Source organism: Danio rerio, chromosome 16, assembly GCF_049306965.1.
Source record: "Danio rerio strain Tuebingen ecotype United States chromosome 16, GRCz12tu, whole genome shotgun sequence".
Taxonomy (NCBI): Eukaryota; Metazoa; Chordata; class Actinopteri; order Cypriniformes; family Danionidae; genus Danio; species Danio rerio.
This window is the reverse complement of record NC_133191.1, coordinates 22,743,981-22,768,698: the sequence shown is the minus strand read 5'-3', so window position 1 is coordinate 22,768,698 and position 24,718 is coordinate 22,743,981. Positions and strand designations below refer to the sequence as shown.

The following is a 24,718-nucleotide window of genomic DNA, read 5'->3' as shown; positions in this document are numbered from 1 at the left end:
TACCTTCGCCATCGACTCTATTTTCGCCATCGACTCTTCCTTCGCCATCGACTCTACCTTCGCCATCGACTCTACCTGCGCGACTTCACCGAGCAAAGACACCGACAAAGCACTTGAGTACTTTACTTTCTTGTTTTACTTTATATTTACACTTATTCTTGTTGTCAGTGCACTTTTATTATGTGTTTTCTAATTCCTGTTGTTACTAACACTCGCAAAACACGGGAGGTACGCTGCAGGCGTAATCCTCACAACCTTCGTTCAATACATGTATCTGCTATTTCACAACTCTCTCTCTCCGTGGGCCTCTGGAATTGTCAATCAGCTGTTAACAAGGCAGATTTTATTACCTCCATAGCTACATATTCCGACAATAATCTCATGGCTCTAACTGAGACCTGGTTGAGGCCGGAGGACACTGCTACACATGCTACTCTTTCTGCTAATTTCTCTTTTTCCCACACTCCTTGTCAGACAGGGAGAGGGGGTGGGACTGGACTACTAATTTCCAAAGAATGGAAATTTACTCTGATACCGTCCCTGCCAACAATCAGCTCCTTTGAATTCCATGCAGTCACCATTATCCACCCCTTCTACATAAATGTGGTTGTCATCTACCGCCCACCAGGTAAATTAGGTCACTTCTTAGATGAATTGGATGTTCTTCTCTCATCTTTTTCTAATTTTGACACTCCCTTGTTAGTGCTAGGTGACTTCAACATTTACGTTAAGAAACCGCAAGCTGATGACTTTCAGACTCTGCTTGCCTCTTTTGACCTAAAAAGAGCACCTACTTCTGCTACCCACAAATCAGGTAATCAGCTCGACCTTATTTACACACGACACTGCTTCGCTGATCAAACAATAGTAACTCCACTACAAATATCGGATCATTTCCTTTTGTCTCTTAACATCTACATTACTCCTGAGCCGCCACAAACTCCAACACTGGTTACCTTTCGCAGAAACCTATGATCTCTCTCACCCAATAGACTATCCACCATTGTTTCAGACTCTCTTCCTCCATCTTGCAAACTCTCTGCACTTGATACGAACAGTGTCACTGATACACTCTGCTCCACACTAGCATCATGTCTAGACCGATTATGTCCTCTTGCATCCAGGCCAGCCCGTGCCAGTCCTCCTGCACCCTGGTTCTCGGATGCTCTCCGTGAGCATCGCTCAAAACTTTGGGCTGCAGAGAGAATTTGGCGGAAAACTAAAAATCCTGCACAGCTCTTGACATACCAAACTCTTCTGTCCTCTTTCTCAGCTGAGGTTACTTCTGCAAAGCAGACATATTACCGTCTGAAAATCAACAATGCCACTAATCCTCGCCTACTTTTTAAAACATTTTCCTCCCTCCTCTATCCTCCTCCTCCACCCGCATCCTCCACACTTACTACTGATGACTTTGCTAGATTCTTTTGCACCAAAACTGCAAAAATCAGTGCTCAATTTGCGGCACCTACAACAAACACGCAAGATACACCACCAACACCACACACACTCACCTCTTTTTCTCAGCTCTCTGAGTCGGAGGTGTCCAAACTCATGCTATCTAGCCATGCAACCACCTGTCCACTCGATCCCATTCCCTCTCATCTCTTGCAAGCCATCTCTCCTGCAGTCATACTAACACTGACTCACATAATCAACACATCTCTTGACTCTGGTTTATTCCCCACTTCATTTAAGTAGGCTAGGGTAACCCCACTGCTAAAGAAACCCAACCTGAACCATACGCTACTTGAAAACTACAGACCAGTATCCCTGCTTTCATTCATGGCCAAGATTCTGGAGAAAGTAGTGTTCAATCAAGTCCTGGACTTTCTTACTCAAAACAATCTCATGGACAACAAGCAATCCGGCTTTAAGAAAGGCCACTCAACTGAGACTGCCCTGCTCTCGGTCGTGGAGGATCTCAGACTGGCTAAAGCAGACTCAAAATCATCAGTCCTCATTTTGCTGGACTTGTCAGCTGCTTTTGACACTGTCAACCACCAGATCCTGCTATCTACGCTCGAGTCACTGGGCGTTGCGGGCACTGTTATACAATGGTTCAGATCTTACCTCACTGACAGGTCATTCAGGGTGTCTTGGAGGGGAGAGGTGTCCAACCTACAGCATCTAAACACTGGGGTACCTCAAGGCTCTGTTCTTGGGCCACTTCTCTTCTCCATCTACACGTCATCTCTAGGACCAGTCATCCAGAGACATGGATTCTCCTACCACTGCTATGTTGATGATACCCAGCTATACCTCTCTTTTCATCCTGATGATCCCTCGGTTCCAGCTCGCATCTCAGCCTGCCTGTTGGAGATTTCACACTGGATGAAAGATCATCATCTTCAGCTGAAACTCGCAAAAACGAAAATGCTTGTAGTTTCTGCCAACCCGTCTCTACACCATAACTTTTCAATCCAGATGGATGGGGCAACCATTACTGCATCCAAAATGGTGAAAAGCCTTGGAGTAACGATTGATGACTAACTAAACTTCTTTGACCACATTTCTAGAACTGCTCGATCGTGCAGATTCGCACTCTATAACATCAGAAAGATCCGACCCTTCTTATCTGAACATGCAGCTCAACTCCTTGTTCAAGCTCTTGTTCTCTCCAAACTGGATTACTGCAACTCTCTACTAGCTGGGCTTCCAGCTAACTCTGTCAAGCCTCTTCAACTGCTCCAGAACGCAGCAGCACGAGTGGTCTTTAATGAACCTAAACGAGCACATGTCACTCCGCTGCTAGTTCGTTTGCACTGGCTACCAGTTGCTGCTCACATCAAATTCAAAACTCTGATGTTTGCCTACAAAGTGACTTCTGGCCTTGCTCTCTCTTATCTGCTCTCACTTCTGCAGATCTATGTGCCCTCCAGAAACTTGCGTTCTGTGAATGAATGTCGCCTCGTGGTTCCATCCCAAAGAGGGAAGAAATCACTTTCGCTTACGCTCAATCTGCCCAGTTGGTGGAATGAACTCCCTAACTGCATCAGAACAGCAGAGTCACTCGCTATTTTCAAGAAACAACTAAAAACTCAACTATTTAGTCTCCACTTCACTTCCTAATCTGCAATTGCCTAACTGTACACAAAAAAAATTAAAAAATACTAATACTACTAATACTTTCCTTCTTAGACTTTATAGACCTGAAACTTGCCTATAGCACTTATTCATTGTTGCTCTTAGTTGTGTAAATTGCTTCCTTGTCCTCATTTGTAAGTCGCTTTGGATAAAAGCGTCTGCTAAATGACTAAATGTAAATGTTAGCTTTAATTGTGGAGAAAACTGGACAATTCAGAGCTTCTGTCAGCTAATTTAATTTTCTGGGTTTAAAATCATTTTTGGGGCGGGATCAAAATCGGGGATGTAGTATGCACCTGCTAGTGGAGTGATGAAGCGTTGGTTTCTCATTATTATTTATAGCAGAGTTTTCTTATCCTATGAGAAGACCCTAAGTCTTAATTATTTATGAGAGAGCACGTGCACATGAGATCGCAACCGCACATGGCATGCAGTATTTAGCCAGTCATGAAGGCTCGTATGTCTTTGTTTCCATTATCCACAAGGTTTGTTGCATGGTTTTTCCAGAAATGCTGTCAGGGCTGATACAGCAAAGCTGTTGGTTTACAGGAAGCATTTTTGTCGGGAGAGCAGTACAAGAATTGGAGAATGGCGCACTTTGTCTTTTATCAGTTGAGTTTGTAAGAATTGAAATATTACAAATATTTTTGATGTCTTTGACAATTCAAAACATGAGCTGAAGACAGGGCCAATGGACTCCACAACCCACCAGTGGGGAATGCGTGAAAAACCAGTTCCTGCTGCATTTGCATCTGACTATGCTGAGACTCAGCTTCATCCCCCCAACTCACGCATATGGTCATTTCAATGTTTTAAATTAACCAAACTGACTTTAACCATCATGTTTGATATCATTTGAAATGTCTCAGTGCGATTGGTACAATGGTCTCATTCTCTCAGAAATAGACATAATCAGAACAATAAATATATAACTTCAGGCATCTTTTGAACCACTGTGAGGGGTGTGACTTTTTACACACACCCCCTTCCTTGAGGGAATTCTTGGATTATTTAAGGCAAGGTTTGAGAAAAACTCAGCGCGATTCTGCCTAACCAGATCAGCCCATAACATGGGGTCTGCCCCATGTTATGTATATTACAAAGTCAGGAATGCATCTTTTTCATCTTGGATTTATCTTTGATAATTTGATGTTTTGTATTGATCATTTATGAATTGACTGATTGAATTGGCATAATACATTTACCTGACTAATAAATTGTTATGTTTTGAATGATTCAAACAGAGTTCGTGTTATTATCTTTAGTAGATTGTGGTAATTTCATAGCACCACAAGCCCCTGTTCAGGTTAGTAGCGGACTAGAACACGGTAGACGGAGCATTGCGGCACGCTACACGATGTCTCTAGAGCTCCGACTAACAAATTGGCATTTATTCATGTATACTTAGGCTGTAAAAGGATATCTAAGGGGATAGTCCTTCACCCGATAAACTTTTAATACTATTTAGATAGTATAGTGATTATTCAAAGTTACTACTAGTTTAAGTACGACTGGTCTGCTTAATTCTATAGTAATGATCGTTATATGACTAAATAGCTCTGTCTGATTTAGGAGGTAGCAGACCTATGGGGACCGCATAAAAAATATCCTAATCTGAGTAAGTAGGGTTCTGCCTTTTTAGGATAGCGGTCAATCGCCACTGTTTAGTGACCAAGACTGACATGCTTGTGCTTAAGAAATTGTATACTCGGCCGGTACAAGATTCAGGATGTTATAGAGATCCCAATGAACGAGAATAACATAAAATGATGAACCGAAGAGAATATTCAATCATAATCTAAATTAATGTGAACGGAAACAAAATAACCTTCTCAATGTTTTATAATTGGAGTCAGATAAAACGAGGATAAACACATTAATATTCTAAACCATCTCATACTAAAATTGGAGTCAGATATGAGTTAAGTTTAATATTAATCAACATTGTGCACTGGAAAGACCGAACATGCAGTGAACCTTCATCCACCATTGGATACCGTCATTGGACCAACTGGCTGGACCTTACAAGTTCTAACTGAAACTGTATTTTGTACATACAAAACTAACTGAAACTAACTAAAATTATAGCATTAACCTCCTTTGTTTTCGTCTTTGTAAATGTATTAAATATATAATCTTACTGTAAGCCTTTTAGAAGTTAAATCTATTTATTCCGTCCTGCAGGTGTTTGTATGGCACCTCAGTCTGTACTCCTGCAGCCATTGGCCGGATCGAGCCGGCTCTCCTCCAGTTTTGTTGCTCCCGCGATAAAAACAGCGAGTGGACATGACAGCAGCACAGAGACAGCATTAAATACAGACACTTAAAACTATTACTTTAACACATCGATCGCGAAATAATCTTTTTAACCGGATCTTCTAAGTAAACCCGTTAAACTAGTTCACCAAATCGTATTGAATCATTTGAAAAGATTCGCGTCTCCTGTAAGCACTTAGCCACAAACTAATAACTTTTTAACAAGCCTAATACCCACTTCTGACTCTAATTAATCCAACATATACTCTTATTCAGTTATTAGAACAGCACTGAGATCAAATTTGAGAAGCGGTGAACCGATAATACTGGGTATGCGTGATTCAGTAACTCGAACACAAACAGAACATGACAGCCTGCTGTGACTGAACTAAACTTGAATAACAGCAGCGCGGGTAAACCGAGGGCTTAAATGAGAAGATCTGGTGAAAAAACGTGAGTTTATTTCATAACAGAAAATCATAAAGGAATTTGAATAAGTGGGTCATGATTCAGTTGGGTGGCAAAACTTTACTGTAAGACATTTTTCAGATGATGGTGATCTTTTAACTGACTGAAAGTACTATTGCAGACTACATCATTTTGCCATGTTGAGTGCAAACATCCGCCTTAAATATCTGAACTTTCCATCGCTGCTGTGTATCTAACCTAAGAAGCAGCCTTGCGCACATATTTTACTTAAGGCTGCTATCTTGTGGGCTGCTGTATTTGAGTTTGAGGATAGGTAGATGGTAGTGGTAGATGATAGTGTCCTCTGAATACAGGTTTTAAAAAATGTATGGTGGAGTTTTTATTATACAATATTTATTCTGTTGATTTTGAATCTTGCACCTAACAAATATCGTTATTTAGAAAAAAAACTAAAACTAATACTGAAACTAATAAAAACTACACTAAAACTAAAGAATTTCAAAATAGAGAAACTAATAAAAACTAATAAATCTACCTCTAAAAACTAATAAAAACGAACTGAATTTAAAAACAAAAAGTCAAAACGAAATAGAAACTAAAACTAATGAAAAATCCAAAACTATTAAAACCTTGGAATAGACAGGGCAAGAGACCTGCTGCACTGCATTCAGACCCGGGGATTGAGGAGGAGAGAAGTCATCCTCATTTTTATTGTTTATATAAACACGAATATTTTTTTCATTATATAACAAATTGCTGTTGCTATATGAAATTACAAATAACAAATGTAGCAGGGCATTAAATCACTTACTGTTTATTTATTGCATTTTAACTTTGTAAACTATAAAATCATGAGTCTCCTCATGATTTGTGTCTCATTTTGTGAGACATGAGCTCTCATTTTGAGCTCCCCTCTTTTAACCTGCTTTGCTGGCCACGCCCACTCCTTCCTTTGCTCGCAGCGCTCCATGCTCATCATAGAGCATTTTTTAAAAAAATTCTAAGGTAGACTTGAACCAAAAGAGGGGAGTTTCATGGCCCTTTTACATACAAATTTAATATTTGTATGCAAATAGATGTCTTCCCTGGAGTGAGTTTCTACCATTTTCTTACCCACAAAAGTAAAGGAGTAAAGTATACAGAGTAAAAGTAAACTAAAGAGAAAGTAAAGAGGCTAAATGAAGCAGGCTCATTCTTTATCCTTGTGCTGCAGATGGTCTGTTTAACTGTTTACTCGCTAGTGAAGCCTTCAGTTTTTCCACTTATAAAATCCGCCACACAAGTGACTCTTTAGCCTGGTTTATACTTCTGCGTCATGAGACCGATGTAACCCACAGCGCATGCAACACGCGTAGCTGTGCATTTATACTTCTGCATACTGTTTCTGTTGCTCTGCAATACACTTCCGAAACGCAAGTTGGCAGTGAGGTGTTTATGTTTCACTGAGTTGAGTTTCTTCGCTGGTGTTTTGTTTTTTTCTGAATGCTTCTTTAATGTACAAGTGGTTCAAACTCTGGACCGGTGGAAGTGCAACAACTTTAGCCATTTGGTAAACACAAAACATAACTTTCCATTTGGGGCTTCTTTACAGGTCTCCACACTTGTAAACAACACTCGTCAGTGCAACCAAGCTGACCAATAACAGAGCTTGCGCTACACGTTTTTGCGTCGTGTAGTTTTATTTTTTGAGAGGTGCGCATCAGCGATACCGATGCCGACGGCCCCAGCGAGGGCTATGCATCCAAGCGTAGGCCGTGCTAAAGCATACACGTGCGCTTGACGCAGAAGTATAAATCAGCCTTTAAAGGTACTGAGTTAAGAGACTCTGATCGGTTTAATGTTAGTCATGCTCAAAACACACCCATACCTCATTAAGAGAATAAGCACAACCCTGTTAGATCATGCGCCAGGGTGCAGAGCGTATTTTTCTATCCATAAAATAGCAAAAGTGGATTCGGACACGTCCTTATTGCTTTTACACCATGCGCTTTAGACTTTGCACCAAAATTGTTAAAATAGAGCCCCATGAGTTTCTTACAAATATTATTCTAGTATATACTTCAATAATTATGTTTTAGCAAGGACTACAAAATGCACAAGAGATTGTGTGAAATGACTTGTCTTAAAGGGATTTTGGGTTTAGTTCCTAATGATGTATTTAACTAGTGTGTGTCAAACTTCTCTTGCAAAGGTGATATCATCTACTGCAGGGTTGTGACTTTCAATAATAACTGAAATATAAACTATTGAACATTTTTTATATTTATTTAAATAAAACAGACAGTAAATACATACAAAAATGAAATAAAAGGCTTTAAACTACTTATAAAACTATTGGATTATGCTTAAAACTATTAAATTATAAGTTAAAGTCTAATTAAGATTTTTATTCCCTCAACCAATATTTTTTTTTCATATTTTAGGCTCACCAAAAGTTGTGCTAGCTGGTTTCTTTTAATATTTTTTTAACTGTTAAATTTCTTAGCATGGTCTAAAACAACTGCTAACTTATAATAGCATTTTTGTATTTATTATTAATACGATAACCATTAAACAGAGATGCAGTTAGTCAAAAAAAAAAATTCTGCATGATGAGTTGTATGTACAGATTTGTATAAATATACAGATTATACGGTGCTGGGTACAAATGTGAATAGAGAAAGTATTGCATTGTATATTGATATGCGGTGCTGTGTACAAGTGCGTATGAGGAAGTATTGCACGTTTATTGTGCAGTAGAGGAATATTTAACTGTTCATGAGGTAGATGGCCTGAGGAAAGAAACTTTTTCTGTGTCTGCCGGTTTTTGTGCTTGGTGCTCTGAAGCGCCGACCAGAGGGTAACAGTTCGAACAGGTAGTGTGCTGGGTGCAGGGCATCCAGAGTGATTTTGCGAGCCCTTTTACTCACTATGGAGGAGTACAGTTCTTGAAGTGTAGGAAGGGTAGAGTATTGACAATAATTTACACAAGCCTTTACCGTATGTGAGTATTTACCTCTGATCAGGTCGTAGTCTGGTGTCTGTGGGTGGAAGAAGTGGTTTGGTAAGAGGGTCGAGCTCATTGAGCTCCATAGCAAACTTTGTAAAACCGTAGTACTGCTCAAATTCAGGAGGCATGGGATCTGTACAGATAAACATACACAGACAAAAGATGATGATAATTCATGTAGATTAAGCATTATTAATCAAATGAATGAAGAACTGCTACTGTGAAACCTGATAAGTTCAGATAACTCAAAACATTTGTGGAAACCAGCAGTATTGCCTTAAAACATTTGAGTAAACATAGTCTTTTTTTAACCTTACAGTAATTTAATAGAACTTAGGGAAAATTCTGTCTTCATGTGTTTGTAGCCTATCTTTTTTCCCCAACTCATTCAAAAATCGCATAAAGACAGCATTCTCTAAAGAAATATCACATAAAACCAAGTGAAAATGATTCAGTATACATGCTGAACCAATATGTGGTGCTGTAACTAATGTGCTGTAAGCTAATCTACCATTGTTGTTATGTGGAATAGTGACATATATATTTTACAAAATAAATAAACTGACTGTAAAAATAAAAATGCAAGGGTGTTGTTTTCAGATTTGTCCACTATGGGACCCGTTTAAAATAACCTGAGGTTTCAGTTTCCCAAGCTGTTTCCTAAAATGTATAAAATGTATATTAAAGTTTATTTGTACTATGGCAATAAGTTATGACAAGTAAGGTGACACACAGGTGTCTCTCATTAACTCTCATTAAGGCATACTCCAATTTGTGTGATTAAGGGCCTTATTATATACCTGGTGCAATGTGGCACCAGGTGTGACACCAGTGGCTGTTTAAATATGCATTCTTTAGCGATCTTGCCTCCTTGTGTTCTCATGTACTGTCATCATCAACCCCCAGTTCAGTTCCAAAACTTAAGACCGTAAGAATGGAGAAACGTGAAAGTTCTTGATATCGAAGATGCTTCAATGCGGACTTGAGCGCAAAACTCGCTCAACAAGTTCCAAAAAATCATTGCAGCTAAATAAAGGAGGTGGGAAGTACCTGTTTATTAGTAAAGTTCAAAGATATAACTTAATATATTTCAACAGTTTTCCTAAATGAGACGGTGAAATTAACATTAATATGACAATCTTAATAAAGGTATTATTAAGACTCGTTAAGGGTGTTTATTTGCAGAAATTCATATTAAAGTCTGTTTTATTTATATTGTGCAAACTATATTTGTACGATTTTTGTGCATGTTATATACATATCATTGTATGAATGCTGTAATGTTTAAATAATTTTCTGTTAAAAATGCATGAAGGTCATGTGACCATCAGGAAGAATTCAGAATCTCATTTCTCACATTTCTAAGTTCATTCTTCCGAGGTAACCTGGCAAGAATAGTCTTCATTAGAACGCAAGTCCATTCTCAGCGTTCTTGGAATAGAGAAACAGCCAAGTGTCTTTTAATAACTTTAGGCCAGCGCAAGTATCATTTTTAAAAAAAGAAGGTGTGTTGCTATTATGAGGCAACTGAAATAGACCCCACCATTGACCAACTAAAAGTCAAAAAGTTATTTTTTATTTAAAGAGCATGATAGTGATAGGCGAGCCCAAAAACAGATACACATTGCTTATAACACACAAAGAGATGTGCAGCAGCTCAAAAATATATTTAAATGTGAAAAATTAAAGGATTTAAAATATATAGGCAGAATATATAGGATATAAAAAATAACTATTGTTAACTTATATATGAAAAAACACTGCCTCCTCACACACTTTCTTCACCTCGAAGAGCTTTAGAATCCAGCTCTGATGTAGCCAGTTTATACTGTACATGTTAATTACATTTGTTTATTGCTGTTGTAGTCATTAAAAATATTACTATTTGTTATACACATATTTATATTTGTGTTTCTCTTTTGGGTTTAGATTTGTCCACCTGACGTATACATCACCATAAAGGGGCATAAGAATAGCAAGTAGATGTGTTTGGACATTGGGCTATTTGATATAGAAATCCAGTAATACTTTGTTTAAATTCACAACAATATAAAGAAACTCACCAACTTTCTTCTATTAAATTCAATTAAATTAAATATCTAAGTTAAAATAACGTAATCATTTAAATAAATTCACCGTTTCTTTTAACAGTATATAGCAATATTTCCATATTAAAAATCAATCTGAAACGTGAAAAAGTTCATATTTGGATTTCACATATATAAAATATTTCTCATCAATGCACTATATATTTCAAAATATTGCAAAAACGGCCATTTACATATCCATTTTCCAACCATTTGAAATACAAACACATACAAATCTGTTTAAAAATATTTGGCCAAATATGTACACATACATAAAATTAAGACTAATATATCTGACCATATTTGTAATTACAATGGTTGAAAAATATATATGTAAACAGACTTTTTTTTTTAATATTTAGAAAGATATATTGCATATATGTCTATATGGGTTGTCTGTAAAATACATCATCCAGCAGGCAGTAGAAAATTGTGAAGTATCTAAAAATTAGGGCAGACTGTGTGTATGTGTGTGTGCTCATACTTGTCCTCCAGATGCAGGTAGCAGAGGGTGGACTGCCGCAGTACATGCCCTCATGCCATTTCCCGAACAGCTTGTGCACGACTTTGCCTTTGTGGTCTGTGACCGATCCCTCCACCTCATTCATACTGGAGTTCCAGTATTTTGCCTGGAAAATGCAAATATATTTACAGTTTTTTACTTGCTGGGAATTTCTTTACTCAGTGGTTGTACTTCCCAAGTATTTTAGCTTGGCACATCAGTTTATTTCTCATTTGAAAGGCACTAAAAGTTTCAAAACGCTTCTCAGAAGAACAATGCATAATGCTACATATTTTTTGTTGCGTAGCAAACCTTTGCTAGTGTTTTCCGTACATTTGAGTTGATCACTGTCACAGTCACCAAGTTGAGTGCCCACCAGACACACTAGAGGGCACTCTACACATTACATCTGCCATCGAAGTGAACTACATTTCCATTATGCACTTGACTTCACCAGTTTCAGTTCACGACTAATTGCAATCTCACAGTGAATCTCATGAGGACTGATTACTAGGACTATACTGTATATACACCTCACCTTCAACATATCTTTGTTCAGTGTTGTATCACTGTTGGTGTGCATTGCCCAGTGGTTTCCCAGTTCTTGTTTTTGGTATTTATTAGTGGGGGGAGGGCAAAACAAGGCTTCATGAAACACTGAAAAAGTTGAAGCAAACTGACATGTTTTGAAATGTTTTGAAACCCGTCTCTACAGCGACATCTAGAGGCAATTTTTTCAGTGTATTGCTCTGGAACAGCTTTAGCAAGAAAACAGTTATGCAAATTGAGATATTAAATCCAACATTGCACAGTTGAGGTTTCAAGTGATTTAGTAAAGCAACAAGAATTTCTGACTAGCATGAAGATATGATGCGTTTGAATCCTGGGAGATGCAGCTATAGATGCTTGCTATATTTTTAAATGCTATGTTTTTATACCATGTTTTGTTTTAACACTGGTGTGACATCCGAATGAACACTTTAAGAATAAATATGTCTTGTTTTAGTCATAAAAAGATAACAATAATAAAATGCATCAAGTCATAATTTCAGCATATTTGTAGAAATTGAGATTTGAACTCCGGCCGTTTGCGGCTCCGCTACTCTGTGCATATGCACAGTCCACTAGGCTATTTGAGACAGGGTTTTTTCCAACCCTGTCAATCAAACGCAGATTCGTCAGGTCTGAAATGACCGATGCTGTGAATCGTTTTAGTCATGTGACATGGTGTTTCGAAACACTTTAGTCACATGACCTGGCTGTTTCGGATCACGCTTCAGTACAGTGTTTTGAATCACTAGTAATTCGGGATCTCGACACTATCGAAACGTCAGTTTTAAGCCAGCCATCCATAGCATTTACTGTGTTTTGATTCTGCATTGTTTTAGGATTTTTTAATTTAAAAGATTTTAATAAGTTAAATTAACATAAAAGATTTGTTGTTGGAACATTGGTCTTTTTTTAATGTGGGTCAAAGACTGGACATCCCATTTTTGTCTGCATCAAGGTAAATTTACAATAATTTAGTTAACAAGAAAAACAATGTTTCAGATAAACTTTTTAATATAAAATGACAAAATAGTTGACTTTAGTGCAAACTATGTCATTTGTTGAAAGTAATTCAGTGTACGAAAATCAAAATGTCTTACTGAAATCATATAAAAAACAGATAAGTAGATGATTTGAATAATTGTAATTAACTTTACTGTTCAAGCTTATCATTTTGAAATCGCAGTCTGTTTTTTTTTTAGCATTCTCTGTATTTAACCAAAATAGTACTATGAAATGAATATTATTAAACAAATTTCTACAAAGTATAAAATATAAATGACAATTAATTAGTATTTTAGACTGCACTGTTGAGCATGTAGCACTTTATAATACAATCCCTTATAATCTGCACTTTGTTCACATCGTAAGTGGAGAGTAAATGGGCATGCTCCATACTAGGTGTTTCATTGACAGTCTAACAACACCTCCAAAAGGCTCAACAGCAACACCTGGCATCCCAGGTTCACACCCCTCTGCTTTAACCCTTACAGCTTATTCTGCCGCCCATTTGGGTTCCTTCCTTTTTAGCCACAGCCAATTGCTGCTTTGCTCAGCAGCCTTTGACAGCGACTGAACAGCATGTTGTAAAGCATGTCCTCTAACTCCCATCCTCTTCAGTAGCCAGGTTGTTGCCATGGCTACAAAACCACTGCACCCAACCTTTACTGGGAGCAACTGCCATCACCAGCCATGCTACTGCTTCAGTTAATAGGTCTTAATACTTCAGCCTTTTATGTTTATTTGCTTCACTAATTGCAACCTCCCAAGGCACAGTTAGTTCCATGACAAACAAGGGCTTTATGAGCTTGACCACATTATTAGGTCTGGCCTGAGCTTTGATGTAATTATCTCAGGTGGAAAGCTGAGTTTTTGGTCCACATCAGCCAAGATCATTTTCCAGTCTTGGCATTGTTTAGAAGTTCTGATTCCATTTTTGTAGTTGGCTTTACTGGAAGCTGTTCTGCTCTTATGAAAGATGGCTTTTAAGAATGGTTGTTAAGAATCAAGAATCAAGGCCTTTAATGTTTTCTTTCCTCAGTTGGTCATTTTGATCTAAATTGGCATCTATGAGACGCTTGGAATGGATGTTTCGTCAATGTGGAATGTCTGGTTTCCTTCTGGCAATGGAAATACTTCTAGATTTACAGGGTTTTATCTTCATATTCTCAGTCCATTTGTCAAGCATATCACATATATTGTTCATAAAGGTAACCATACATATTCCTGGTGAATTATGGACACAGCTGATAATAACAGGAGTTGGACAATGAAATTGAAACACCTTGGGCTCTATTTTGACGGTCCATGCATTAAACGGAAAGTGCAGGGCGTAAAAGCTTTCAGGGCGTGTCAGAATCCATATTTGCTAATTTAAGGACGGGAAAATCCGCTTTGTGCCGTGGCACATGGGTTGAGTTTATTTTCTTAATGAGTTATTGGTGTGTTTTGAGAATAAACCAATTAGAGTCTCATCTCCCATTCCCTTTAAGAGCCAGCTGCGTCACGCCATAAGCGCATTTGCTATTTACAGGACGTAAAGTAAGTGAAAGTGGAAAAACTGAGCATTTCACAAGCAAACAGTTAACAGTTTTTTTTAAAAAGAAAACAGTTCAACAGAGCATCTACCGCGCTTGAATGAGAGATAAATGATCTACTTTCAATTTCGCTCTTGGATAGGGAAACCTTTATGCACAGACATCAATTACACATAATTAATTGCGTTTGTTAAGCGCAAAGATTTGTTTTAAAACTATTTCTAAATTCAGTTCTAATTTCCAGCAAACAAATAAATGAACAATAATAACAAAGTGAGTTCAAAAACTTATCCTAAAACACATGCTGTGCCCCATATGGTCTAAAACCTGACAGGTGGGCAAATCTAAGCTTATTTTTAATAAAACAGATATAAATATGGATATAATAAATAATACTGCTAATAATAATATTATACAAAAGCAAATTGTTATGAATGAACTGAAAAAGCCTCCCGAGATGAAGAGGGCAAAAAAACAGTGTTTTTTCTTATTTATGTAGGCTAGAAAATAATATGTTTTGTAGTATTTTAATCCTTCATATTTATATTATATTTATATTCTTAGTTTATGCTACATATAGGCCTATCCTTAATATTTGATTTTTTTTATATGTAAAGATATTTGCGTATGGTTCTACATCTTGTGTGTAGGCTATTAAGCATTGTGTAAGCGAGGCGCAACTCTGCGATTGAGTTTAGACCGGGTTTGTTTTGGTCTAAGGAAAAATCTATAATGGTTTCTCAAAATAGCAACGCGCCAGCAGTGAGCCTCCGAAAGCCTCCGAACGCCTTCCTTTTTAGACCAGAACGCCTATGGGCGCACATATGAGCGCAAATGCATTTGCTATTTAAAGAGCGTGGCGCAACGCCTCAAAACGACTCTTGCACCAAGCTGAAACTAGCGACAAGTATTGTGCCGCGCCTTGCGCCACATTTCGCCGGGTGTATGATAGGGCCCCTTGTTTAAGACCTCAATAATTGATTAGTTTGGTTTATGGCCTTCCTTTGCGGCCAATACAGCATCAGTTTATCTTGACAATGACAGATACACGTCCTGCACAGTGGCCAGAGGGATTTTAAGCCATTCCTCTTGGAGAATAGTGGCCAGGTCACTATGTTATGCTGGTGGAGAAAAAACTTTTTTGACTCGCTCCATCAAAACACTGAAGTGTCTCAATAACATCAAGATCTGTTTACTGTGCAGGTCAAAAAAAATGTTCAACTTCACTTTCAGGTTCATCAAACCACTCTCACTAGTCTTACTGTGTGTTTTGGTGTTTTATAATCCTGATACATGTCACCACTTTCAGAATACAATGTTTTAACTAAGTGCACATGGTCCTCCAGAATGGTTCAGAAGTCCTTGGCAGTGAAACTCTTTTCTAGCACAAGTATTGGCCCAATAGAATGCCATGTTATTTCAGCCCAAATCATCACTTCACTATGGGCATGCAACAGTCTAAGTGGTGCGCTTCTTTGGAACACTTTATCTTCCAACAACTGTCTCGGAATGATTATTTGCTGCTTTCAAAGAACTTGATTACTTGCTTTTTCAGCATTTGTAGTTTCTTACAAATGTTAAAAAACCTTGTTTCTTCACCAATGTTTTTTTGCCGGCTTTTTCACTGGCATATGATGACAGAGAGAGAGAGAGAGAGAGAGAGATAGAGAGTCAAACCAGGAAACAATATTAAACGTAAAGACCTAATCGATGAGTGACTTTAGCAACTCGTCCAACATTAATTTTTTTAGGGATTTCTTATTGTCCTTCAACATCCTCAATTGTGCCGTAATTTATTTAGCTGCAGTTTTTGATTACTTCCTTTTTCATTTAACGTTCATTTTAGTTTAGTTTCTAACACAGTTCTTTATAACATGATTTAAAATATGCAGTCTTTAATTGCATTTTGTGCCAAAGCAACGATAAATGACCCAAGATTTAGCCTACACAGGCTGCAGTGAATGTGTAAAAGTGACAAAAAAATGTAAGAGAGATAGCATGGGTTAATACATCTGATACTGTCAGATGAGTAAAACTGAATACAGAATTAATTCACCATTAAGGTGTTACTAATATGACATTTTAAAGAACTGTGACATTTTCCAGGTCAAGTCAGAATAAAGATCTCCAGCAGATGTCATACTTGAGTCAAACAGCAAACTTAATGAATCTCATGAGGCCTGAACCGTGAATAATTATCTGACTTTTCAGAGGAATCTCACTCTGTCCTGTTTTTTTTGTTTTGATCTTGATCTCTTTTGCACTAATTGATCTTCTGTGTCTGATCTCTTTCTTTCATTCACCTCTCAGCACAGCCTGACCTGTTGTCCTTGAAGTCTGCTGGAAATCTTTGAAAACCTCATTGTCTGAGTTCAGAGTCGGTGCCACACAGGTCCCTCATTTGATGCTAAAAATGTCACGTGATGGATTTCACACAGTGAAATGTGCCAGGTTTGAATAACAATATTGACTGGTTCAATACTGTGAAAAGAAACTGAATTTGTACCAGCAAATAAAGGATTCCAGATTTTTTTTATAGTATGGAAAAAAGCAGAGGCAGCTGACCTTGATGAAGGTAACTTTGCACTGGCATTTCTCGCTGTTGGAGTTTTTGATGGAAATTTCACCATAGTGCTCAATCCAGCGTTGCCCACTCAGAATGTTGTGGATACACGAAGTCACCTTATTCCACTCATAGTGATCTCCAAAGCTGCAGGAGACAGTAATAGTATTTTTAGCTATTAATCAGTAATAGAAAAGACATTTATTTAGTTGAAAAACTAAATTTTTATTTTTCATTTGAAAAGTTTGATTCATCAAAAAATATGACATTTCCACCACAAATAAAAATCAGCATCTGCTTTCAACATCAACGATATAATATATAACACTATTCGATTGTTTTAGTGATGCTGTAAAATTTTAATCCAGCAAAACGATCATTGTTTTCGACCGAAAGAAAAAATATGTTGATACAGGTCGACTAGCTTGTGCACACAACACAGTTCAAAATATCTTAATGTTCCTCGTATATTCCCACATACATATCATGCACTGGTTTTGTTTCTTACTTAAACTTTTTGTCTTGTTTCCAGTCTAAATATACAAAAATCAAGAAGCATTTTTTAGATACAGTTGAAGTCAGAATTATTAGCCCCCCTGAATTATTAGACCGCTTGTTTATTTTTTCCCATTTTCTGTTTAATGGAGAGAAGATTTTTTTCAGCACATTTCTAAACTTAATAGTTTTAATAACTCATCTCTAATAACTGATTTATTTTATCTTTGCCATGATCACAGTAAATAATATTTTACTAGATATTTTTCAAGACATTTCTATACAGCCTAAAGTGAAATTTAAAGACTTAACTAGGTTAATTAGGTTAACTAGACAGGCTAGGATAATTAGGCAAGTTATTGTATAAGAGTGGTTTGTTCTGTAGGTCATCGAGAAAAAATATAGCTTGAAGGGGCTAATAATTCTGTCTATAAAATGGTCTTTAAAAAAATTGCAGTTTTTCTCAGTCGCTTTGGTGCATTTCTCACAACACCAGTGAGTAATAAAGTATAAAATAAAATAAATAAAATAAAGTTCACATTTTTTTTTTTATAAAGTTTGCTTGACCGATTTTGACATCAAGTTAAACATTTTTGTATGTAATGACTCAAGTAATGAAATAAGGACTGTTAGTTTTATATGGAATGACTTTTCAGCTTTTACAAGTTTAGTTAATTTTGACTGACATGACATAAGCAAATGATAATGCTCTAAACAGCAGAGAGTTGAATGAAAGCAATTGATGCATGTCCAAAAGCATTTGTAATTTGTTGAAAGGAATGAGAAACTGCTACTATGATGTGCACAAATGACTAATTGTTTTGAGAAATGCATGACCTGTTGTGCAAACGTAAATAGTGTTGTGAGAAATGCACCAAAGCGACTGAGAAAAACTGTAAAAACTGCTTTTATTCTAGTCGAAATAAAACAACTTCTGGACTTTCTCCAGAAGAAAAAATATTATCAGATACGTGTAAAAATTTCCTTGCTCTGTTAATCATCATTTGGAAAATATTAAAAAAAAGAAAAAAATAAATTGAAGGGGGCTAATAATTCTGACTTCAACTGTATATATAGTGTGCAAACATATAACACAACAGCACTCTAGATGTCCGGAGTTCGAATCCTGGCTCGTGGACCTTTCCCGATCCTATACCCCTCTCTTTCCCACTTCACTTCCTGTCATTTAGGCCCAATCCCAATTCTACCCTTTAGCCCTTTCCCCTACCCCTCATCTCACGAGAAGGGGTAGGGGTGTTCCAATTCTCTTAAGCTTGAAGGTGTAAGGAAGGGGTAGATACCCCTTGAAACAGAGATTCTTCAGGACGACAGTCGAAACCAAATGTAATGTAATGTGTATTTATATAGCGCATTTATTGTGTATGGCCATACACCCAAAGCGCTTCACAATCATGAAGGGGGTCTCTCCACACCACCACCAGTGTGCAGCATCCACTTGGATGATGCGACGGCTGCCACAGGACAACGGCGCCAGTGCGCTCACCACACACCAGCTATTGGTGGAGAGAAGAGACAGTGATAGAGCCAATTCGGTGGAAGGGGATGATTGGAAGGCCATGATCGTAAGGGCCGATAGAGGGACTTTGGCCAGCACACCAGGGTTACACCCCTGCTCTTTCACGGGATGGGATTTTTAATGACCACAGAGAGTCAGGACCTCGGTTTAACGTCTCATCCGAAAGACAGCGCCCACTGACAGTGTAGTGTCCCCTTCACTTTTACTGGGGCATTAGGACTCACACAGACCACAGGTTGAGCGCCCCCTGCTGGCCTCACTAACACCACTTCCAACAGCAACCTAGTGTTCCCTAGTGGTCTCCCATCCAGGTACTGACCAGGCTCAGCCCTGCTTAGCTTCAGTGAGAAACCAGTCTTGGGCTGCAGGCTGCAATTTACCAGAATACACCATCTACAACGGCAGCATGGCTGCACATGGAAGTCAGGAAATGCTCAAAATAGATTTTTTTTAACAATAAACAAGCATATGTTTTAATACATTCATAATTTTACCGTTTTGCTTTAAAAAAAAACAAAACAATAAAAACGATAAATAAATTTTGCTATCTATAATCCATAACTCTTGTATAGCAGTCCCACAACATACTTTTACATTTGTCAGTTGATGACACTAGAATACCCAGGCAGAAAAGTCTAGTATTGTTAATGTTGTTTTCGAGTGTTTAGATGAGTATGGCCACTGTGTTAGTGAAAGATTGTCTTATTTTCAGAAATAATAATTCAAAATTATTAGATTTTTTTTTTCGTAAAACAGGCCAAATAATCTGCCAATGGAGTAAGGGAAATAACCTTGTCTTTGCACTTTAAAATATGATTACTTTGCTTACCTCATTGGAAGACTTTTTAGCTTGTTTTAGGGAAAAACTCACTTCATGTTGACATATTATTTCTGAAAACAAGACAGTATTTTTGGCTTGTCTAGAAAATAGTTTTTGATTGAAGTATTTTAAGATATTTGGACTACAAACAAGACAAACACTCAAAGCAAGAAAAGCATATATTGCAGTGTGCATGTATCACACATGCCAACCAGAAAAGCAAATAGCATGCCAGCATTATATTTATATTTAGAACACAGCTCAGGAAACTACATCACTCTGCAGTTGCTGCCACTATTGTTTTAGAATTATAACACCAGTAATCACCTTACTTGTGTCTTTGAAACTCTATTACCTTTTTTTGTTAAGATTACACTGCCCCTAATGAACAAGTGAATGAATTTATATAGCACTTTTAAACAAAAAGATCTTAACACAGAATACCATGACTGACCAATCAGGACCAAGAATTCTAGATATTCATAATCCAACCCAAGCTCAGTCCGATTATGTACCCCTATATACATTTCTGGAGAGAGCAAAATACGCCCCGTGTGCTATGTTTTATTAGATCTCAAATATCTCTCGCAAGTGCAATTCATGCCTGCACTTCTCACGTAAATCCACTTGAGGCCGCTGTTGACTAAAGCCTGCTTCACACCGCAAGCACGAGCAGCGAGTGTTTTTTTCAGCGTCCATGATAACAGATTAGAGCTTTCATACTACACGCAGAAGCAGCACATCAGCGCATGGTGTGAGTGTCGCTGAAGCAGCAGTGCTGCGATGGTTTTATCTGCGATAGTCTATTTTTGCCGTCCTACTCATGCTCAATGAAAGTGACAGTGCATTGATAATGACCAAAGACACATTGAATGAGAGTAAAAAGTAGCAATTTTACCCAATGCATCAATAATTGCCACTTATTTATAGCATTTAGAGCAGCAACAAATATTATTTGGGCCCGAACTACAAAACCAAATTTAAAACAATTTTAGTAATAGACTTGCTTAAGTTGCAGTGTGCTTAAGTGCTGTGAACGCATTATGTAATACCATTACTTTTCCAAAGTAACGAGTAATATAAGGCATTACTTTTAAAAATAAGTATATATATAAGTATATATATACACACATATATATAACACATATATAAATAAGTATATATATACACACATATATATATATATATATATATATATATATATATATATATATATATATATATACATATCAGGTTAAATCACACACTCAATGAGAGAGCGTGCGGTGAGGTAACAGACATGCACTCATCCTCATCAGGTCTATTTTTTCACAGCAGATGAGTCAGTGTACTGTTCTACTAACTGAATCTCCTAACTGTTCTACTAACTGATATGGGTTTATTCTGAGTCAGAGGGGGTATCCGGTATGTTAGCACTTACTGAAGATGCAAATCGTTTCACGACAGCTCCATTCAATTTAATGAACTGGTTTGACCGGGTCACTTAGAAGATCCAGTTAAAACAAACGATTCATTCGTGAATCGCCTGTCAGCATTTCAGTCAAAAACAGAAACAATGGCTAACTTACATTTTTGCAATGGATTCTTGTAATTTCGAACTCATTGAAGAAAAGTGGATTGTTGTTGTGTAGATTGTGTGTAAGTAAAACACTAGACAATTGCAAGAAACACGACATTGAAAAAACAAAAAACAAAACTGGATGCGAAGCACTACATCCGCACCCCACCTGCACCTACTATTGATATCAGTTCATGTTCTCCAGGTAAATCAATTAATTCGACTAAACAAAAAAAATTACTATTGATTTTATTGATGAAGAGATGCAGCCACTGTCTAACGTTACTGTGGGAGCGACTACTTTTTGCAATATAGTAATATTGGGAAATGATTTACACATTTGTTAAGATCAGGTGAAGCAATTTATTCAATGTATAAAGCTCAAAGATTTATTTTAATTTGGGAATGATTTTAATTGTCTAACTGTTAATTTTCTTAATAAATATTTTAAAGGTTTAAATCTGTTTTTGCCTGAAATAAATTAATTAATACTCTTAGGCTTTATTGCAATCTTTATCTCAATGGACAGAGAATTTATTTAACTAATAACACAAAACATTCGAAAGTAGCAAACACATTGCTAATTTCATTAATTGCTTTCATTAATCTGTTTACAGCATGTATAGCTCAGGGCTCAGAAAGTTCTCAAAGTACAATTTTAGCCTACAATTTTTTAAAGGAAAATGAAAAGCCAGGAAAGGAAAAGTAACGCAACAGTATACATAACACATAACTTTCCAGAAAAAGTAACTAAGTAATGCAATTAGTAACTTGCTTGGGGAAGTGACTCAATATTGTAATGCACTCCTTTCAAAAGTAACTTTGCCCAACATTGGCCATATGTAGCTCTGGCTACGTAATTTGCAATCTCCAGAAACATACATAGGGCTACGCTTTCGGAATCAGCCTATGTTGTCATAATCATGTTACGCCTTACGATAAGATATTTGCACGAATATTTTAAATAACTAATTTAGGATTATTTGTATTAGTATTGATTGCCCAGAATCCAAGCACTTTCAAAAATGACACAAAAGTATCTCACCAAAAGCTTTACATTGTGAGGTGAGTTTGTTGGAGGACAATCGGTTTCATTCATAAAATCAGAAAACCAGTATAAAATTGATGCAACCCACACAGCACAGACGGTGTGTCATCTTATGTCCGTGAATAGTGTGCTGCTGAATACTGTATCTGGCTGCTGCTGTTCAACACCTCACCTTGGTCTGGTGTTTCCAGAACAGATAACAGCTTTTCTGCTTTATGAAAACAAGGACATTGGCAACATCTAACACAGGTGCCGTTATCATGTGAACAGTGTCATCATATTTAAGATATCAATTACACAGACTTCGATCTGTTTTCTCTAACGTCTTCCAATAGCCGTGGGTTACATTGCAACACAGAAACAGCAGACTACAGTTTCTGTTCCATAATGTATTCAGAACGTATTTTTAATTTAATGTTAGACTTTTTACACTTACTATCAGCACTTGTTTCATTTAATCATTATATAGACCGTAGATTAGTTCACGTACAAATAAAATTCTTATTTGCATTTCTCGGGTAGGTCCAATTTGAACACACAATAAAATATTTGTCATTATTTTTGATAAAATTGAAAGTCTAATCACCCAAAAACTCTGACACTTAAACATGCAAAATATGAAGCCATAAAAATAGAGAAGTTTCATCTAAGACACTAAAACATAAACAATTGCTTTATGAAATAAGATATTTGATCAGTGAATATAAACTGAATATTTTAATATATTATATGAAATATGTGGCAGTTCATTACGCTGTGGTGACTCCTGATAAATCCAATGAATGAACATAAAATATGAATTTACAAAACCAAATTCTTCAAAAATAGCTAAAAATAGCGAATATCTTGAAAAAATGTTATGGTTTCAGTGATTTAAACCATATTTTCTCATACTTTTCACAATTTTTTAAAATTAGAAATGTTTTAGTATGGGTTTAGTGGTTTAGATTTAAAATCAGCCTCTAAATAAACACTTTAAAGACCTGCCGAGAGTACGCTCTGGTTACTAAATTAACCCTCATTCCCCAAGGAGGGGAACGGAAATGCTATTGGTGCATTTGATTCTAGGAAAATCCACGAATTGGAGGATTCGGGTTCAGAAGCCAATTGTCTGAAAGAGTATGGAATGGGCCAATGAATGCCAATGAATTGGCAGCGTAAGCTTGCGCACGTGTGCTTCATTGTCAATTATCTCCGCATATAAGCACAGGTGGAGCAAGCATTCGCTATCCTTTTAAGCTGAAGAGACTTAAACTAACAGCTAAGGGACAGTCATTATGTCGATGGTAAATAGCATTTCCGGTTACTTTAGTAACCAGAGCGTTCCCCTTCGGGTGGGGAACTCCATTGCTATTGGTGGATTTGATTCTAGGAAAATCCACGAATGGGAGAAGCTATGGAAAACGCCATAATGACTGCACCTTACTAACGCCTCCGATGAGAGGATTGTCAAGCAAGCGTAAACGATCCTACATCATGGGAGGCGCGGTCCTCCAACGTGTGCCTGGCCTTTACTTATCCCACTTCAACAGTTTTACGGATTTAGATATATTTTTTGGGAAGTTACAAGCGTCTAGATAATTCTAGGAATAATACGACAGTACATTGGGAAGCGTGCAGTCCCGATAGGAAGGACGCTGCTGAGGCCATCTGCTACCCAGTGGGGAGATATGATGGCAGGTAAATATGGACTAGCCCTTAGGAGGGGAGTACGCATAATAATAAAGGTGGATAGCGGAGAGGGAAGACACGGGTATGCCCGAGAGGGGGGACTGAACCTTGGCAGAATAAGCATATGGGATCGCCTAGTGGGGATCACGCATAGCTGGCACCTATACCCAAAACGTGGGCTGACCAGTGGGCAGACCTACAACGTAGTGGACCAGCAAGTGACTCATCCGCTGAGTCAGTGCTGGGGGCCTCAGAGGAATCTGCAGGGCTCACCTGACAGGGAACTTTACTGACAGATAAAAAGGCGCACGTATCTCCGTGTTAGGGAGAATGGTGCAGCAAGCGTATTTCACAAAGGGTTACCTAATACCCTTGAGAAAACCGGCTCCACGTTGTAAAACCTTGAAAATGTGTTGGGTGTCGCCCAGCCTGCAGCTCTACAGATGTCTGTTAGAGAGGCGCCGCCTGCATGCGCCCAAGAGGATGCGATGCTCAGAGTGGAGTGCGCACGCACTGTCAGGGGACACGGCTCACCTCGGCTCTAATAAGCAAGTGAAATGGCATCCACAATCCAGTGGGATAATCTTTGT

At 37.6% G+C, this 24,718-nt stretch overlaps 1 protein-coding gene and 1 long non-coding RNA gene across 4 annotated transcripts in view; both read right to left on the bottom strand.

Moving 5' to 3' along the window:
- LOC137487900 (uncharacterized) overlaps positions 1–24,718 on the bottom strand; it is a 1,155,393-nt gene that overhangs the window by 774,053 nt on the left and 356,622 nt on the right. The window lies entirely within an intron of this gene.
- Positions 1–24,718, bottom strand: part of osbpl3b (oxysterol binding protein-like 3b) — a 175,920-nt gene that overhangs the window by 2,364 nt on the left and 148,838 nt on the right. For all 3 annotated transcript variants that reach the window (XM_691235.8, XM_009292271.3, XM_073925485.1), the window contains 3 exons: positions 17,002–17,146; positions 11,333–11,477; positions 8,768–8,894 (listed from right to left, as the gene is read on the bottom strand). In XM_691235.8, coding sequence (XP_696327.5) covers positions 8,768–8,894; positions 11,333–11,477; positions 17,002–17,146 — 417 coding nt within the window. The remainder of the gene's footprint in view (positions 1–8,767; positions 8,895–11,332; positions 11,478–17,001; positions 17,147–24,718) is intronic.